This window comes from Tetrao urogallus (genome assembly GCF_951394365.1).
Source record: "Tetrao urogallus genome assembly, chromosome: 6".
NCBI classification, from domain to species: domain Eukaryota; kingdom Metazoa; phylum Chordata; class Aves; order Galliformes; family Phasianidae; genus Tetrao; species Tetrao urogallus.
In genome coordinates, this window is record NC_136819.1 from 26,538,048 (window position 1) to 26,557,783 (window position 19,736).

Below are 19,736 nucleotides of genomic sequence, written 5' to 3' on the forward strand. Positions count from 1 at the left end.
TAACACCCGGTTTAGACCGGCCATCAGGAAGAAACCACTTTTGCACAGGAAAATTAATGTGGTGCCCAATGCAGCACTTGTCTCAGAAAAAAAAAACCAACAAAAAACTGGAGGAAGTTGTAATGATTCAGGCTTAGAATCTTGAGTATTAAACTTCAGTTTCACTTGAGAACTGAGGGAAAGATGTTTCTCCTCCTCCCAGATTTGCTACAAATATAAACATATATAAAGTATCAGCAACAAGCGTGCTAGATATAAAACTGATGGAATGCTAGCTGGTCCATAAAGGGCTGCACCAAGTTATCTGTAGCAAAGTAAAAAACTAGCCCAAAAGTAATGGAGATTGGAAGAGCTGGTAAGGCCTTCTTAAAGATGGCAAGAAGCAGAAGTGTAAGGCACAGACCCTGAGGAGAAAGAAAAAAAAAAAAAAAAAAAAAAAAAAGATAGGGAGAGATTAAGGAACTCTGACACACGAAATCTCACAGAAATTTCAATCAAATTTCATAATTCCCTAAACTAAATGGTCTAAGTGACAGATTTACAATCAATCAACGTACAATCAAATTACAAGCAAATGACAGCTAAATTCCTCATTAGTTTGCAGTCAAGTCATCAATTCCATATAAATTCCAACTGGAAAAAAAAAACAAGTCATGACTTTGTCCCTGATGAGAATAAGAAAATATCACTATGATCTTGCTACATCATACTTACAATTAATATGGCTACAAAACATGCTAAAGTTGTATTCCAATCCCCGCTTGCTGTTGCAGAGGCTTTGCCAACCAGGACACTGTAGAAAATGAAGTCTCCTAGACCTAGCTTTACTCCTCCTACAAAAGTGAATATATAAGTCAATATATGGCAGAATTAAGCCCCAAACAGTCAATTAATATCAAGTATCTGTAATTGTCAGGGAATAAGACATTTACATTAAGTATCAGTAAGATTTGCTAAGAACTTTTTTTAGAACTTTTTTTTTTTTTTTTCCCAGAAACAGTACTACTCGAATCAAGTGATAAAGGAAAACTCCAGTGAAACCAAGGTGGCTGAAAAACACCAGACTACTTAGTCAATTCATCTTGTAATGATATTTTTTCTGTATTCCTAGCCTGCTATAAATACAACTGCAGTGTATACAAACTCAGATTATCTTATTATAGTTTGTGGGATTATTCTTCCCAGTTTTGGTTGTTGTGTCATGGTTCTTCAGCAGAACATGCTAGCATAATTAAAAAAAATAAAACCGGTCGTGAGAGGGGGAAAGCAACTGAGTAACTTGCAGATCATGCTTTAGTTGCCAGTTAGAAATTTATGTACAGCACAATATTCTGCTGCCTTGTCAGTTTTTCTACAGAATTCTTACTAAGGTAGTTCTACAAAGCACTTGTGTATAATTGCAGAGCATACCAAAATCAAAAACTGGACATATTTAGTCCAAGATGACTTAATGTGTTTTATTTTTAAATTGTAATTGCCACCATAGCAACAACTCCGGAAGCACAATATTCAATTACATCTGTAAATAAAAGAACGATAATGTACTGAGCGTCACTTCAGTTTCTGAGCTTTTAGTCCAAGTTCTTAAGCCAGTGAGGCCAAACATTAGTTCACCAGCTGTTTTTGCTTGGCCTATGAGCTGCTTTGTCACCTGATTACAGTCCAGCACTAACGTTACTTCTCAGAGTTCTGCAAAGAACTCAGAGCACCAAAACAGAGGTTTATGCCTGGTTGACCATTTAGTGTGGGGGGGGAAGCTACTTTCAGCAGGCACTGAAAGTCACAGCAAACACTGCAACAGTGCATTCGCAAAAAAAGCTGCTAAGAATTAAAACACCCTGTAACTGCTGAGACAAAGCTTGGATGCTTCCTTTCAGCATGACAGAAAAGTAAAGAAGAAATGGCTAGAAAAGGTTCTTCCACACAAGCAAATTCTCCAAATTTCTATTACGCTAATTTGCTGACTAATATGCCTGGCTGGATTACTGCATGTTATTATTATTCCCTGTAGAAATACAGAAGGAAGAAAATTAACAATGTCCAAACAAAAATTTTAGTTATTCAGGTAACTAAAACAACACAACTCCTAAGATTTTGAAACTGGAGTTTGGAAGTTTTAGAATAAAGTACTGAAATGTTCTTAAACAGAAGCCTGCATTTTTAAACAAAGGAGCACCTGGGAATCACAGAAAACAGATGCACCTGCTAAATACAGTACCACCACCTGAAAAGAGCCATTCATTAGGCACATGGGCCCTTATTTATTCAGATATCTGCAATTCTAATACTAACTTACATTCCAACTGAAAATCATGAGTCTATTAAAACAGACATTTGAGTTCTCAAAAGATACTGCACTTCATCAGAGTGGTGGAGGAAATGATCAAGCCCATTGCAATCTGAATTCATTCCAGTCCTCAATTAGGTTTTTAAACACTGCTTTGTCCAGAGTAGATTATAGTTATTTAAGTTGAGGATAGTATTTACGGGGCCTAAAACCCAAAAGAGGTGATACATGGCAGAACACTGCATGAAAGAGACAGAAGCTAATGCAGTGGAGTGTATAATGGTCTAAAAGCAACTTCATAGAATAAGCTGTTGAAGTTTTAAATCTGTGTATCGTATGGAAGAGCAGTCTGGCCAATATACCTCACTTCTGCAGCAAAAACATGTTATTTCTACAAAGCACAATACTGATCACAAGCAAGAAGAGCTCTTCAGCCTGCTATTAGCTCACAGCATACCGTACCCGTGCAGTCACAATGACTGAAATTAACTAGCTTCAGACTGACTAAAGTCTTTCAGAGACGGTATTCCATACTCACGTTCTTCAGGGTCTTCACTGGTTTGAGAGTTACTAGGTAGAGCCTGTACAGCAGCTCGTGATTCAGGTGTTGATTCAATGGGTCCTATTCTATTATCTCTTTGTTGCTGCCACTCCTGACTAAAGCCACCATCATCTGCTTCAGCATCTCCATTCTGAGACTGGTTTGCCGGAGCTCAAAGGAAGAAAGAAAGACATTTAAAATCTTTTTTTTCTTTTTACATGCATCTTATAACTCATAATGCTCTCTCCACATAAAAAAATCATAGAAGAGTGATGGGAAAAAAAGAGATACTCCACAAGATTTAACAACATCTAATATTCGCACACACCATTACAAGAGATTCTCATGATTTTAATACTTTAAATGCTCTGGAGTCAACATGCACTCTGCAGTCACTGCATCTACAGGTTGCACCAAAGTTCTAGTATTCAAGAGTACTTTGATATAACAGACTGGAAGTCCCGTGGTGACTGAATTCAACCATCATAATTTAAAGAATTAACTCCCATTTAATACTAGCTCCTCTAGTCATTAAAGAATTGACAGTTTAATTTTCCAGTAAAATAGAAAACATAACTGAAAATTACATACTATATATCAAACTCAGAAATTCTTCTCTGAGATATTTGAGTAAACAAGTTCTGTTTTTAAACACTAGTTGCATGGCATTTTCTCACGGCACTTTTTCATACCAATATAAACATGAGTTAGAGTATACTAGATTAACCACTTTGACAACCAACTGAGCTCAGTAAATAGCTGTCTACTGAGAGTCATATCATCACCAATATCCTGCATTCCAGAATAAAGACTGCAAGAGCATTCATCGCACAATAAGTGAGGAATATTTTCAGTCTTAATTATTCATCATTCCTCATAAGGCTTCTGTTTTTCCGCTCTTCTACAATAGTCAAAATACTTAAAGATCAAAAAACCATGTATCTATAAACACATATAAAATGACAACTATAAAGGCTTGTCAAAGAAAAACTCACCTTGTTTATCGTAAGTGGAGTTTTTAGAAGCTTTCCGTTGCCCTTCTGGATCTTCCTCAGCCATGTTCACTAGCCACACCATTGTTGCTATGAAAAGCAAACAGTACAGCTAACGATATCTCGTAATGCATGCAATTCTGAGCTGGTGTTGGCATCAACCCACTATTTTTTCTATTATTGTGGTATAACTGTCTTTTTCACAAGGCAATTTTACCCTCATTAAATCACAGTAATATCTGGAACACAGCCAGCATCAGCTGCATTATTCATTTACAGAATTTGACAAACACATGTTTTATTCTTACTAAAGCAGCATTACCTCTACATATGAGGTCCACTCTGAAAGTCTGAATCAATGACTGCTTTACTTTTTTCCATTAGTCAATTCTTCCAACTGCAAGTGAAAAGTTCTATAAAGACTGGTATAAAGGTAACTTGAAATCAGAAGCTGCCTCTGCAAAGTTAATTGTTCTGTGTTCCCTCCCACCACAAAAAATTCTCCAGTCTTGAGATAAATAAATGCTGTCACACTTTAATGGCATATTTTATATGCTGTTTCTCAGCATTAACCTTTACTCCCACAAAAAAGAAAGACATGTAACTATGATTACTACCATTAAAACATAGCAAGAGTATGAGAAAAAGAGTACCTCCCCCTTTGTCCACTGTATGCTTGTTCCCTAAGTATCCAGTATGAAGGTTACCACACAACACACGTCCTGTACTTTTTTTCAGCACCAGGAGAATGATTTATGATTAACCCATTTTATTATCATCCACACGATTCTAACTAGAAACATGCAACACAACTAATTATATGAGAGTTTTATGAAGAGTTTTACTCTCATTAAGTTACAATAATACCTGGAACACAAGTGGTACCAGCTACAAGTTTTATTCTTGTGGACAGCAAAATTATCTGCTGATTGATATTCTGGTCGTAACAGCAACTTGTGTCCTGCATGTTGTTTTTTCACAACTGATAGCAGAAACAATATATTAAAAGTCAGGCCTTGCAAAAAAACACTTTTGTCAATGAATTTCTGTGTCAATCTCTCCCTTTTCTTTTAGCAACACATAGGATATTTAAGCACAGGAAGTTGATAAATACTTTCTGAAGAAGTGCTCCTTTAGAACTACTTGATTCACAGGCCAATAACATGCTACTTTGGTGTATTACAGTTTTGTTTTTTTTTCCCTGTTCCTACTTTGTAAGAATAAAACATGCTTTTTTTTTATTCTGAAAATCTTAGCCAGAAGATGTTTCGTATTTTTGAGTAAAAAGCAAAAGGAAAACTGAGACCCAGATGAACTGACTGGAATTCCAGCTGGTAAACAACGTGTTAAAACAAAGAAAACAGAGAAAATCATTTCAGCTCAGTGTGTGATTTTAAGTTTGAAGTATTTGATAAAATATAAGGGCTCTGAAAGTAATACCTACTATTTTTATTATGTTGGCCTATGACATCAGAAGCAGATGGTGGCACGGCGATAGAGGTTAAACATTCCCAACAACATTCCAATACATTTTGTTGGTGTGACAGAAGGCAGCAGAGGGGCAGTCTGACCACATGGCATCTGACACGGAAGTGCACATGAAGCAGAGGTGTATCAGTGAATTCCTCCATGCGGAAATTACTGCACTCACTGACCTTCACTGATACTTGCTGAACATTTATGGAGACCAAGCAGTGGACACGGGCACAATGAGGCAGAGGGTGGTGCATTTCAGTAGTAGTGATAGCAACAGCAGGTCATTCCTTCTGGTGCAATTTTTCTTTTTTTTTTTTTTAAACAAGCATGGCATACAGACTCTTGCTCATTGCTAGTGAAAATGCATAGGTAATAGTGGTGACTACACTGAAAAAAGCATTCTGTAGCTTAGAATTAGCTCTATCAAATAGTGTTATTGTGCTTTTTATATCTGTTGTAGTCTCTGTGGAAATCAAAATGAGGTATTACTTTTGGAATGACATACATACACTTACAGGAGTAAATAAGTGCTGGGAAGAGAGTTTCATTTCTCTCCTGAGCTGTTTCAACTAGCATACGAAGAGGACCTTTAGGACATAAGACAGCAACCAAATCTGGAAGGAAAAGTAAACACATCTAACATCAACGCAGACATACTTTTAGGAAGCGTTTTTAAGTATAAAAATAACAGAGATTGGTAATAAGGTAAAATGCCACCATGAACACAGGCTTCTGAGAGAGGCAGTGACCAGTCACAAGTCAGCACCACACAGAAAGTTAATGTTTTGCCTTGAACTGTCACTTACAAAGACAAATGTCACTGCAGCCCACCAGTTATTTTTCAGATCCCTATTTCATTTTTTTTTCATCTGCTTCTCCATTCCTATCTGCATGGCAATGTGTTACAAATATAAGAACGTGCTCCTCGTCTCCTGTCTCGCACACATGTAAGGCACGGAGACCAGTCTCACAAAGATCATCATATAAAATTTAAAGTGGTAAATTAATTTAATTGATCCTGTTCATGTTCTCTAGGTATACTGACTTTCTCTTCAGTGGCTGATCTTTCCCCTAAGTAGTAAGTAGTTTTGTGGCCACCTGAAACCTAGAAGCAATACGAGGCATTTAGTTTGATATTTCATCACCTGCAACTCCCCAGGAGCCCAGATAGGTTCAACAAGCCTGAGGATTTTTAGTTTAGTTTTTTTTTTTTTCTCTTCCAAAGCCATAACTTTAGCAGACCAGAAAACTAATGTGAAGTAATGTTCTTAGGACAAGTTTAAAAACACCTTACTGTGGAACTTCACTGCTTCTCTAAGAAGTTTACAGATGAAAAGTCATTGAAAGAAATAGCAAGTATTTTAGTTTCTAAGAACATACAATTTTACAATATTGGCTTCAGAAATCTTAAGTAACACTCAAAACTATTACTTTTATGTTGCTTTTGTTTTTATTAACAAGAGAGCTTTCTCTGCAAAAGTTAAGATAGTTTACCAACTTTAAGAAAGCATACAACAGCCATTCCCACTATTTCATCACTTTAATCAGAGGTTTAGAAAAATCTGACACTAAGGGTATCAAACCAGTTTATTAATATTCTCAGTTGTAAAACCCATTTCATGTATGATTGGAATATATAAATTAATTATAAAATGCATTTCTCATTTAACATCATGCAACTGCAAATGCTGCATGTATCCATGCTGCTTTGCAAGCTGAAAGCAAATAATTCTCAAAAACTATGATTCAGTTAACATCTTCAAAATAGCCAAGTTTGCTTTCTATTACTGAACTTCTTTCTTAACCCCAGTTTAATGCTAAAAGAAATTTTAAGACAACAGGTAAGTATATAATTTTTATGGATTAGAAGTGATAGCTCATTTATTTTTACTTAAAGAAGAGAAGTGCAAGTGTAAAAAAGAAAAAAACAGGATTACAAAGCTCTGCAGTAAGAAAAAGCTGTGAGGTATTCAAAGCACATGTGAGAAAAAAACCAAACAGCTTTTTTCCAGTGTCCAGCGCCCTCTAAAGATTTGTGAAAAAGTTACATCGAGGTATCACTATTTCCAGTCTCCATTCTGAAAAAGTTTAATGTTCAATAATTCAAAATTAATTTTCTTTTTACTTTTAAATCAAGAAAACTGTAAAATACTTCTCTAAGTAAAATGAATTTTGAGCAATGCTAGCTGCCTTGAATCCTTCTTTCATTATTTCATTAGATATGGATCACAGCGTGGTTCCTATGTCTGTAAACATGAATAATTTGTAGGCTGGGCTGATCTACACCTATATAGGACTATACCCAAACTAGAAACTCCTAAACTCTGAATATACAATCATTTCCAAGGATTCTGCTAAAATGGGAAACAGAAAACCTCTCCACTTTCATAGGAAAGAGCAATGTGACAACAGAGGTCTCTTACCTACTCCTTTCTTGAATTACTTAAATTCTAAACTTTCTTCCTCTCCAAAGAATGTATGAAGTTCAAAAGACATGAAGGAAGATGGCATCACAGTGCCACAAAGCCGTTAGCTGCATGGGACTTATCTCGATTTAGATAATGACTTTATTTCTGTAGTCTGTAATCACCTTACCCAGTAGTTTGGATGATCCCCCTCCCCCCAGTTCTTTTTTTAAGGCCTAGTCAGACAAGTGGAAAATGATAAATTAGGAAATAGAAGAAATTCCCACCATAGCTTCTGTTACAGTGGCTTGCCACAGTTCTTACCATACACGGAAATGACAGCCAAGATAAGCCACGCGGTCCATTCGGGAAGATACTTAATGAACACCAGTGCCATGAGAGCGCTGATCATGATGAGATATGCCTGCTGAAGCCGAAGCGGGCCCTTCCAATGGATACAAATCATTCCCACAACACCAAAGTTCCAGATTATGAGTGCTACCGTAATGTAGTCCATGGCAACGTTATACGTCTTAAAAACCTCACTAAAAAGACAAAGAAAAGGAAGGAAAAAAACGTATAGACTGCATTTGCTTAAAACAATGGAAACAAGTCTTCAGTTTTTTTGTTTTTTTTTTTTTCTTTTCCTTTTTTTTTTTTTAAACACCTTCCTACTCAATGTAATAACACAAATGTCAAGTATTATCTCCAATTATTACTTAATTAGAAATTACTCTTCAGAAAGGGGACAGTTTTACTGGTGTTTACTCAATTCAAATTATTTCACCCTTCCACAAATTTTCATCTGCATTCACTTTTCAGTCAAATCAGAAATGGACAGGAGAAGACATTACTAAATAAACAGTCATTTTGATCATGCTCATGATTTTCTAAAAGCAGGGATTTGTGAGGTTATAATGAATCTTTAAAGGCACACAAAACAGATCTGTCCTTACTTACCTGTCTCCTACTTACAAAGCCATGACACAAAGAGCTACTCTTCAGTCATATGCTTATGAAAAAATCAAATAACCATGAATTATAGCAGTATAAGCTAATCTGAGGAACATAACTCACTTAGGTAATCAGTATGACAGGAGCAGCATACTTTAAGATGCAGCAAAATCTCTCTATGAAGCTATATATTAAAACTAAACATTTTACTTCACTAGCAATAGCTCATATGGTGTCATTCCTGTAAAGATACAGGGGCTAGTTCAAAAATACTACATGAAAAATACTACATCATAATGGTTTTGTTCACTTACCCCAGATAGATGAATGAGAAAAAGAAAAGCAGCAAAAGAGAAGAAATGATAAGCCAACCATGGATCACCTGGAAAAATACATACCAAATTTTTTTTAGGTTGGGTATTTTTAAGTTAATAGTTACTTAAAAATTGTTTTAATGCTACTTTCCCTTTTGATTAAAGCAGGAAGATGAGATCTCTCTTTGATTTATCCCATACACAAAATTGAGTCTCAATTTATATTTGTTAATTTTAAGCATTTTGTGATGTTTCAGCAGAGGTTCTACACAATGCAAACTACTTCCCGTATATGTTAAGGTTACTTCGATAATAACAGCATTGTAACAGAGTAGAAACATCCAGCACTAACAAAGATAGGAAAAAATGATTAATTTTTGCACTATTAAAGACCTTGCCCTCACTCTGAGACATTTTCAGAATTCAGCTACAGAATTAAATGCTAAAACACAGAAAACCTTCAGTGTTTATCTTCCAGAATTGTAATTTCATTGATGATGACTATATTAGGATTTCTGTATTCTCTACCACTTATCCGTACACATAACCTCTCAAAATGATATGGCAGCAGATACACAAAACCAACAATTAAAAAAACCAAACACCACAGTTCTGTTCTGTAGAGGAGAAGCACACAGAGTTGAACTTGCAAATAATATCAGCTCAGACTTCTGCACTAAAGAAAGAGCCTAACAGTCTTGTATATTATTGTGTGGCTTAAAAATGAAGATCAATGGCACAGAACATGAAAACTGAAGACTGACAGATATCTGAAACAGAATCCAGTCTTTCTAACAATTTATAAGGTTACCTATGTATATAACTAATCATCTGACAGCAACTTTATTTCTCCATAAAATTAGTTGAAAACATTTGGAAAAAAAAAAAGAGTTAAAACTAGCTGAGACATTTCTTTTATTAACTTGATGTCTATCTGAGGTTCTTCAATACAAGCTCTTAAATTATCTCACGACCTAAGAAAATACCATCATAGGAACATTTCATTCTAGTAGTGTAAAATGCTAAAAATATCAAACTCCAATGCCACAGTTCAGCAAACATTTACACACTTTTGCATCACTACCATCAATGGTATTCAGGAAGACAGCCATCGCAGTTCACGTAGGTCAGCATTTTATGTACAGGTGTTTGTTTCATTCTTAGTTTGCACCACATTTGTGCACACACATTTTCTACATCGTTAGAAAATCCACTTGTACCAAAAGAGGACGAAGTATTTCCTATGATATGTTTCAGCTATCACTTTGCTAACAGCATATCACAAGTTTTATATCTTTTAATTAAAGAATTTTCATTTTTCATTTGATGATGGCTCCAACACTGCTGGCTGTTGTTACAGAGCCAATTGCCTGCTACAACTTGAAGAAAATTAAGGATTGACAAATGTGGAGAATTACAACAGCCAAATAACAGGCAGACCAGTGTAGAATGCAGATAATAAAATGGGCTAAAAATTAAAGCCAATCAAATACAAACACTGAAGAAGGTATTTTTTTCTTTTTAGACTTAGGAGCTCTAACAGGCATCATGCTTAACTTTTCATGTAGAAGAGAAACACAGGGATGCAAACAGCAATAAAGCTCTTTTCTTCAAAGGAGTTTTCAGATGAAGTCTTGAAAATAAGCAAATTATCACTACCAGTTGGAGGCCTACCATTCTTTCATTACAAGTTCAATTCCTTATAATATACAATACATTCTATATAAAGAACTGCACGTACATTAAAATTGCAGAGGTAACTCAATTTTACAGCCTGCTCATATAGCAGCATAGAAATACTGTTAACAAATAAAAATATAACAACTTAAACAAATGTAATGGTCTATTTTAATTAGTATAAAATACAAACACAGAAAACTTCTGTTGTCTAATCAGTCTAGTTTTTAAATACGGTAATATACTTTGTAATGAGAACGTCCAGTGCCTTGTAAGGTCAAGAAGGAAGCCAGAAGTATGAAAAGCTCAGTAAAAACAAACTGGATAAATCAGCAGCAGAGAAGCGAGGGGCAGTTAAGGAACCTACCTGAAGCACATTAGTTATTGTACTCCCTCAGAATAATCAAAAGTGACCTTTCATAAAGAAAACTTGGTCAATTCAGAGTTAACACCACACTGTGATAAGAGATATAGCCCATACCTTAAAAAACACTACTCCAAATCACTGCCAGAGGCATTCCTCACATGCTTTGTAAAGGGGTTTCACCTACAGCCATGAAGATCACAAACCTTTCCCTCTTGAAAGCAAAATAAATAGAAGCAAACTTGTGCGCCAGTGCAAGAATCCCATAGCTGGGATTCTTACAATTCTTGAACAGACTAACTGCATACTGGGAAATTCTATTATGTCAAGCTTTGCCAAATGGGTCATTAGACCAAAAGACAATCACAAATTTTCATCAATACCTCTCAGGCAGGTGACATTGCAGTCATTTATGCTAAGCCGGTACTCGTCTAGATCACATCATTATTTGATTGAAGCGTTTCACAGAAGAGCTTTTGAGTCTTTGCATTTGCTATAAGGATATCACTTGACGTACAGCCATGCACACTTGGGAGCCTCTTGGGAGGCTTAAATACCGAGGGCAAGGTGGGGTGGAGGAAACCCCTTAAAGAGTCCCGGAATTCTTCAACAGCTTCCAAGTTGTAGGACCAGGTCTGTGCTTCGTAGTTCTTAAGCACAGAAAGATTTCAGTACATTTAACGGGAATAAGAAACAATTCCCAACCTAATTCTAGCTTATAAAACAACCCAGCAGTGCTAATATATTTCTGTGACAGAAAGAGAAGCCACAAAATTTTGAAACAATGAAAATCACTGCTTCTACTTCTCCTTTCTCACCCTTGATAATCTTTCTTTTTTTTCATCCTTGATAATTTGTACTAACAGAAGCAACACATTTATTCAAGTCAATTATGCTCACCTTGTAGCACCTATATTTGTAAAGCACAACCAGGAGTATGGTCATGACAATGATGACACTGATCATGATTGCAGCGTTGAGAATTGAATTCAGGGCCCTCTGTCCAATGGTATCTGTCTCTTCTGTGAAGGGAGTGTAGATACTACAACAACAAAGGGTCAATTGAAATACTACTGTATACTCCACAGATTATTCTGATACACAATGCCAACGTGAAATGAAATTGCAGTAACCTTTCAATTCAAAGCTGTACAAATATTTTCTACTCAGCCAAAATTTGAAAGGCAACGCAGTATATTCTTCCTTAGAAGACCTGCCTTTCTTATTTTCTTAGATTACTACTACAAAGCTTTTCAGCTTTGTAAAACAAACAACAAAAAAAGCGGAAATCCATGTTGCTTAATGAAATTACTCACAGGCTATGAATCGTTACTATTAGTGCAGCTAGACCTTTATAAGCACACCACCTAGTGGATTTACAATGAAGTATCTGTCAGTGACTGCAACAAAACAGTGCACGAGCACTCAACTCTTACAGAAACGAGCTGGGGAGAAAAACACAATTACTTGACAGGAAAAAATAAATAGATACTTACCATAGATAAAGTCACCAGAAAAATAATTTTTGATCAACAACTTTCTCTCAACAAAAGACAAAATTCTTTTTCACTACCATTTTATGACATTCTTGTACAAACACTTCAAAGCCAAATGAACTCTAATTTTGTCTAAATGTTTTTTTACAGGGAAACATTAAGATTGATTTGCTGCAGGTTCTGACAGGCTCAGTGCTCTTCCTTTGCCTCCTTTCTCTTAACCATCTTTCAGTGAAAGTATTTTTTTGGTAATATTTTGACAAAAATATTATTATATCAGGAAACCTGCCATGAAAGTTTCCAGAACTGCAACAGAAGTGAACCTCAGAATACTATCTTCCTCTTGTATTTGAATGTCTTTCTCAAACACTCATACCATTTATTTGGCATATAAGGCACTTCACTGAATTGAGTACTGGTTTTCCTCCTTCCCAAATGCTTTGCATTCTAGCAGAATATGGCTGAAAAGGCTTTGGTAAGGGATTGAGTTTATTTTATGAATAGAGCAGAGTTTTAAAATAAGGACCAAGACTTGAATCAAATATTATGAAGCAAGATATCATCGTGAGTGGTCACCAGCCAACCAACAAATGTTCATCTATGACAGAGAGTTTGGCTTCTAGAAGAAATAAAACAAAACTATCTTTGGGCTGGTGAACAGGAAAATGGAGACAAGAGGAAGCACACTGTTGCAATTACAGTCCTGAAGAAGTGGAAATTAAAGAAAATTATCTGACAGGACCCATTGAAAAGAGAGAATAAACTGATACATACAGCTGTCCATCCTTGCGTGTATAAAAGCTGACAGACTTGATGGTTGCAACAACGACCACCATGCAAAGTGTGACAGGTACAAACAACATAATCACATGTTTTGCCCCATATTTCAGTGTCAGCTCCTCATCTTCCTCTTCATCTTGATCCACCACTTGCTGAATGTTGTTCTGTGGCTGCCCATTGGTCTCAGACCCAGGATTGTCATTTCTTCGGCGCTCACTATTATCATGGCGTCGTCTTTCACTGTTATCATTCTGCAATACATAAAGCACAGTTTTTATCAGAAACCATCCATGATCATATTGCCATATATTAAGCTAAAGACGAAGAATGCTTAAGGTGACATTTGCTGTCAAAAACAAGATCTAAACCAGAGTAATTAATTGTTTTACATTTATACTAAAAAACAACAGCAGCTGATAGTAATTCTGGCTGCATCTAATAGCCTATAACATCTTTTCTTCAAATTGAAGGAAACGCTAAACAGAGAGCTTTTTCCTTTTGACCAAACTACAGCTAATACAAAGTTGTGTGACAGCAGATTATAGCTGACAAAAATTCATTATATCTGCTTTCAGAAAGAATGCCAGAGACATTTATTATCCTTATTCCACGAAACTCCCAAGAAAATTTCTACTTTCCTTGCCATGTAGCTCTCACTACAGTACACCAACTACCATGTATTCAAACGAGTTTTGCAAGGTATTGTGTTCATGCATTCTTAGCAAGAACAACATAGAAACAGTGATTGAACTCAGATAATTCTTACTCTTTATACTGACATTCGATCAGAAAGTTTTAGTGTAGTGAGTTAAGTGAGCAGATTCTTCTTCTCCTTTCCCAAGGATACTACTGACAAATCCCTTTGCTTGCATTGAAGAAATTCTGCCACTCTTGTGTCAACAAATACCAAAGAGCCTCCAAGCATTCCTGATTATGCTACGATTCAAACACAAGGGCAGAGACTTCCCACGTCATCCTTGGAGGAATTAAGATCAACTAAAAGCAAAAGCATAATTCAGGAACTCAACTTGTAAAGAATTTCGAGTTAAAATACTGTGTGTGAGTAAATGATCAAGCCTGTATTCTTCAACAAGGGCCCATCCAGAATTATATATTGTGTGCACACAGAGAACACAGTAGAAGAGTGAACTACATTTCACCTGTTCTGGACTACAGAGAATCTTTTAATGTTTACCAGCCAACCTAAACAAAGCCCTGAAATGCAACACTTTATGCAGATTAGCCTTTTTTTTCCATCCCATCTGTTATCACCTGTAGTTGATGCTGTACTGTTGCAATTTCTGCCACTTAAAAGGCATTACATAAATGAGATGTAATATGAAGACTTGGTTCCTTAAAAAACGAATCTTAAAACTTCAGAATTACTTCCTTTACAGACAATTCAGGGTCAGTAAGTGCACTAGAGAAGCTTAATATCAAAAAAGTACAACAAACTAGAAGAGAGATGCTTTGCAATGCCTTAAAAATTGAACTAAGTAAAACTGTTCTAGACGTGGGATAGGGCACTGAATATAACCTAATGTGTAACAGTTCTTAAATAGAAATACAAGTAATTTTTTTCCTTAAACACGCAATGTTTAAGTTCTATTACTTGTTCTTCACAGCATTCGCTGAAGCTTTTTTGATAAAGTAACAGCTATTCTGGAGATTCTTTATACAGAATTGTCTCAGTTTCACTCTTATAAATGATGTTAAACATGCGGTCAGGAACTGATAGCATGGTTTTCAAAAACACTTCAGTGATTAAGGAGTACAAGTCCCTGGACTTTGAATTGCAAACACTGACAAAGCAAAAATCCTGGTTGAAGCTTTACAGCTTCCCTAACTCAAGAAAAAGTTACCTTCACAAAACTTTGCACAGTAGGAATACATACCAAATTGCCTATTTTTTTTTTTTTTTTAATTAAAGGAAACCGAGTATAAGAAAACAAAACAACTAAAATTGTCTAAATTAAGCAAGTAAAATTAGCGGACAACCAGATTTTTTAAACTCAGATTTCAGCCTTAAATTGAATTCCATACCATTAACTTAATGCATACCATAAAAAAGATTTCAGATTCAAGATTATTTCTTACTAAATTGGAAGATTCATTACAAAACACTTGGTATTTCATGTGAGGTCCTTATGTACAATTAGTACAGCTAGAAACAGGAATAGCGGAGAACACAAATAAATGTAATGTTTAACCATTCTGAAGCTTCCACTGTTCAGCAGACTGCCTGCATCTCAGCCTCTTTCTTACTGATCATAGCTCGAATGCAACATTTTTCACTTTCATTGCGAAAGTGCTTCTTTTTCTCAGTCTACAACATGAAAACAATGAGCTTACCAGTCTAAATAAACTGCCTAAGATGACCACGTGTAACTCTACACTGGAGAAGATCAGAATCACAGAATTGTAGGGGTTGGAAGGGACCTCCAGAGATCATCGTGTCCAACCCCAGAGATTTTGAACACTTCACAGGTAAAGCAGAATTAGTATTTAGATTTCTGCATACTTGTAGAATACGTTGCTCTTTCTCTGTGGTAACAACAGTTCTGCATGAGCCAGTACCTAGAGCTGTCTTAGGCACACAAACATAGAAACTAAAATAAAAATCTACAATTTGCAATGCAAACTCAAAAACCACCTGATCAACTACACATTACTACACCAGAATTTAACTCAAAGGAAAACTGAAGAAATTGGACCAGTATGTGCCATTCTGTTCCCTTTACTGTAAGGAACAAAGATGCAATCACAGAACGTCTTTACACATTAAAACATAGTCCATAAAAATCTGAACATTAGAACAGATGCTGTAAGTTATTACTTGAACTAACGTCTCACTCATCAAACTAGAGAAAAGTTGTACTTTCTGTCTTCTGAACTAAAGCACTACTAAACGTGACATGCATGTGCCCCTCTGCTTAAAAGAAGGAAGTGCTCTCATATCCTACCTGATTGGTATTAAACAGAGCAGAGGCCATGGACTCCTGCTGAAGTGCGAGCAAAGGAACAGACTCTTCACTTTCCTCAGACATAGTTAAAAGTGAAAATTCTGAAGCTAAAAAGTCAGTAACACCTGTTGTAACACCGTAAGCAAACGTAAGTTATGAACTACGCGCTTTCAGGCGAATAAACAACATCAAAAGCAAATGATCGGCTTTCTTTCCTATCAGGAAAATAGTTAATAGCAAACCCAGATCAATGCCCCTGAACCAACAGGTAGAAAGCCAGCATGTTTGATAAAATATTTTTATTTCTTGAATCTAAATGCATAGGTTAGTAGCAGGTCCTCTTGCCTGAGAGTAGGCACAGATTTCTTCATTAGTTCTCACATTCACCGTTTATGTTTAAAGATGTTACACAGTGACAGACGCTAAAGCCTAGACTGAACTCCTAGTGTGTAACTAAAAGGGGATGGCAGATGCTAACTTGGAGGTTTTTCATACTGACCATTAGCCAACAGAAGCTAGGGATACTTAGGGAACAAATAATTTCTGCACTCACGTACAGAAACAGTGCAGATTGATGTAGGGGAGAAAAATCACTACACCTAAGTATTGGAGCTACACCTCCTGTTACACTTAATAAATATTGTGGAAAAAAAAACACAAAAGCTGTACTTATTGATTAGTATAGTCTGGCAGTGAGAAGTAAATAAAAATATCCGTCCCCATTGCTGGGAAGGAGCACCAAGAAACATTCTGCAAGGACAGCAAGCCCAGAGCTAACGACAGAGCTCTGCCTTTTCACTGTGCCAGAAATGCTCAATAAAGGTTAATCTCCCACCTGTCAAAGATGAAAATAAACTTTTTTCCTTTCCTCTGAAGTACAAGCACAACGTATGCAACAGGCCAGTTTCCACTTCCCTATTTTTAGTAACCGTTTCTACAATCAGCAAGGTCTTAAGTCACTGTGACTTCTTAATTTCAACACAAATTTTCTAAGGTTCTACATATTTATAGCACAGTGTTGCTCTGAGAAATAGTTGCAGCGATTTTTGATATTTCTACTTAATGTGTTGGATTGCACAGAGAAATTAGAACAAGGATCAAAATACCATCGTCTCAAATCACTGCCATAAACGTGGCTAGGAGTGACTTAATTGCAGAGCATTTCTTTATCATGAGGAAAACAGATACTCAGCAGGAACAAAGAACTGAGCGTGACAAATCCCAGAGCCTGAAAACCACACCCAAGTAAATCATCAAGATTTGGTTTTACCGTACAATAGTTCTGGTAATAATTGCACAATTACATCTTTCAAAGCAATGATTTAAAAGTTAAAGGTTTGAGTTTTTACCCAACCCTCAAGAACTCTTAGAATACCCTGACAGTTATTCAAAATTAAACCAACACAGTGCTGTTCCTTCTGCACAGGAGTACTGTTTGTAGTGAGTAGTTCTGAGTAGTAGGAAAAAATCCAGGTCTGAAAAAATTAACTATTAACTATTATAACCATTAACTGTTATGACTGAAACCTCAGAATTGAACAGATGAGATCCAGAGCTCAAGTCATCTCACCACCTGGAAGTCAAAGTTTGCTATGAGAACATTCCATCTTATTTTTTTTTAATTTTTCTAGAGGGTCTGGTCACTCCAGAATCACTTTAAACCAGGAGAAGACTATATGTGTATAAAAATGAGTTTAGAATGACAGAAACTTCACATAATGTTTCTTTCAGCACTGCTGATCACAACAGTCAGATGGAGAAAATAACTCCCAATGAATAGATTTCCACAGTTCTGAACCGTGTGCTCATCCACACTGATTAATCTTCCTAATTTAATTGCTACTAGGTGATAAAATTGTTTGTTACATACGGTGTTGCTGAGGTGGTTGTCAGGGAAGTTTTCTGTCAGCTGCCCATGCTGGAACTGGGGTAAATGTGCAGACAGTTCTGTCATTGAAGCTGTTCTCTGGGAACCACTTATTTCTACACAAAATGGATCTTGATGCTGAAAGAAAAAGATGCGTGAGAAACCTTTTTTCTTTTATCACCAAATTCACCATCCCCTCCCCAGCCCAATTCTTAGAGCTCACACAGACCACAGATAACCATTTTCTCTCTTCACAGCAATACCGAACTGTAGCACATTTTTTCAGACAGCTCATAATAGGGATTTTCCAGAACAAAAATAAGAGTATCTGGTGTTATCAAATTAGTTCATCAACCACGGAAGTAAGTCAGCCACAAACTAAATATTCAGTTCTCCATTCTATCTTGTGCAATAAATGAGAAGTACTGCATACTTGCTCGAAGAGTTATTTGCGTGTTTTCATCTCAGAGTACAACTGATCCCACTTCTTCATTTGTGGATTACTGATAAGTTCAATCATCAGTAAATTTCAAGCACGGATGATCCAACTAAACTCAATCATTTAAAGTCTGGATGTGACATGCTTCCTACCGTAATACTCAAAAAGCAACTATGAGCCACACAAAACAATATTTCAGCTGATCCTCAAGAACTTGCATAACCCTAGAGGTAGGTTTGAAGTATGAGCTAAGTGTACCTGAAAGTTTCCTATGCTTTTAAAACTTAATATATCCTTACATTAAAAACAAAACAAAACAAAACAAAAAAAAACAAGCAACTGCATGCCAATATTTTCACAAGAAAATGTGAATAAACTAGAACTAGACAACTGCTCCATAACAAAAGGAAATAAGCAAATACAGTAAAAAATGGTGGAAGTGATGTATTTCAGAAAAGACACAATTTTAAGAAACAGGGAGTAGGTCCAGATAAGCTGCAGGTTTGGTTGCACAAAACAGAACAGAAGTAACAGCCACTGCTGCTAACAGGGAAATGCCAGTTCCTGCTTCCACCGCAAGTGGCTCTTGCTCTCCAGTCTTTTTCCAGCATGTTTAACTCACTGCAGAAAACAAAGCCAAGGAAAGAAAACTACAGTATTTTTCTGCTGTTACAGTACATTTACAGTCAGTGTTTGGAGAAATTTAGAAAAATTTATAGACAGGTGACATCTGGGTGGTGCACGAAGCAAGGCCTCTCACTTTTGGCAGCAGCAAGCCACAAGACAGCTCCTTACTGAAACGTACATTCAGTTTAGCTTCGTATCTGCGAAGACACAGAAGATGTTTCTCCACGTACAAAATAAACCAGCACCTCATAAGACCAGTTCAGAGTGGTTACTGACTTCTGCAAGGATGCAGATAACATGGAAGGACCATTAGAACGCAACATCAATTTAGCAGTCTAGTGGGAACATCAAACCACTTAGAAAGCCAATACAGCATTTACCAGGAGATAGGTTCTATTCTGTGCTTGTAATTAAATGTAAAGCATGGCTAGTTTAAAATGCATGAAATGTAACACTTGATGAAAATAAATTGGCGTTGCATTGCTTTTAAAGTTTTTGTTCTAATTTTTCAGTGAGACTACAGAATATACACAATGCTGTTGTAAATCCTCAGT

General features: G+C 36.3%; 1 protein-coding gene across 3 annotated transcripts; it reads right to left on the minus strand.

Moving 5' to 3' along the window:
• Positions 1-248: 248 nt before the first annotated feature.
• Positions 249-18,203, minus strand: PSEN1 (presenilin 1; the record flags this gene model as incomplete). 3 transcript variants are annotated; one of them, XM_079537019.1, is made up of 11 exons in its annotated part: positions 249-404; positions 715-833; positions 2,826-2,999; positions 3,824-3,910; positions 5,812-5,910; positions 8,026-8,246; positions 8,970-9,037; positions 11,911-12,052; positions 13,281-13,537; positions 16,250-16,288; positions 18,120-18,203. In XM_079537019.1, 11 exons carry the CDS (start codon positions 18,201-18,203, stop codon positions 249-251), a joined length of 1,446 nt encoding a protein of 481 aa, XP_079393145.1. The 3 variants fall into 3 exon arrangements, with proteins under 3 accessions (XP_079393145.1, XP_079393147.1, XP_079393146.1); XM_079537021.1 differs by lacking the exon at positions 16,250-16,288; XM_079537020.1 differs by lacking the exon at positions 16,250-16,288 and having other exon boundaries at positions 18,093-18,203.
• Positions 18,204-19,736: the final 1,533 nt, after the last annotated feature.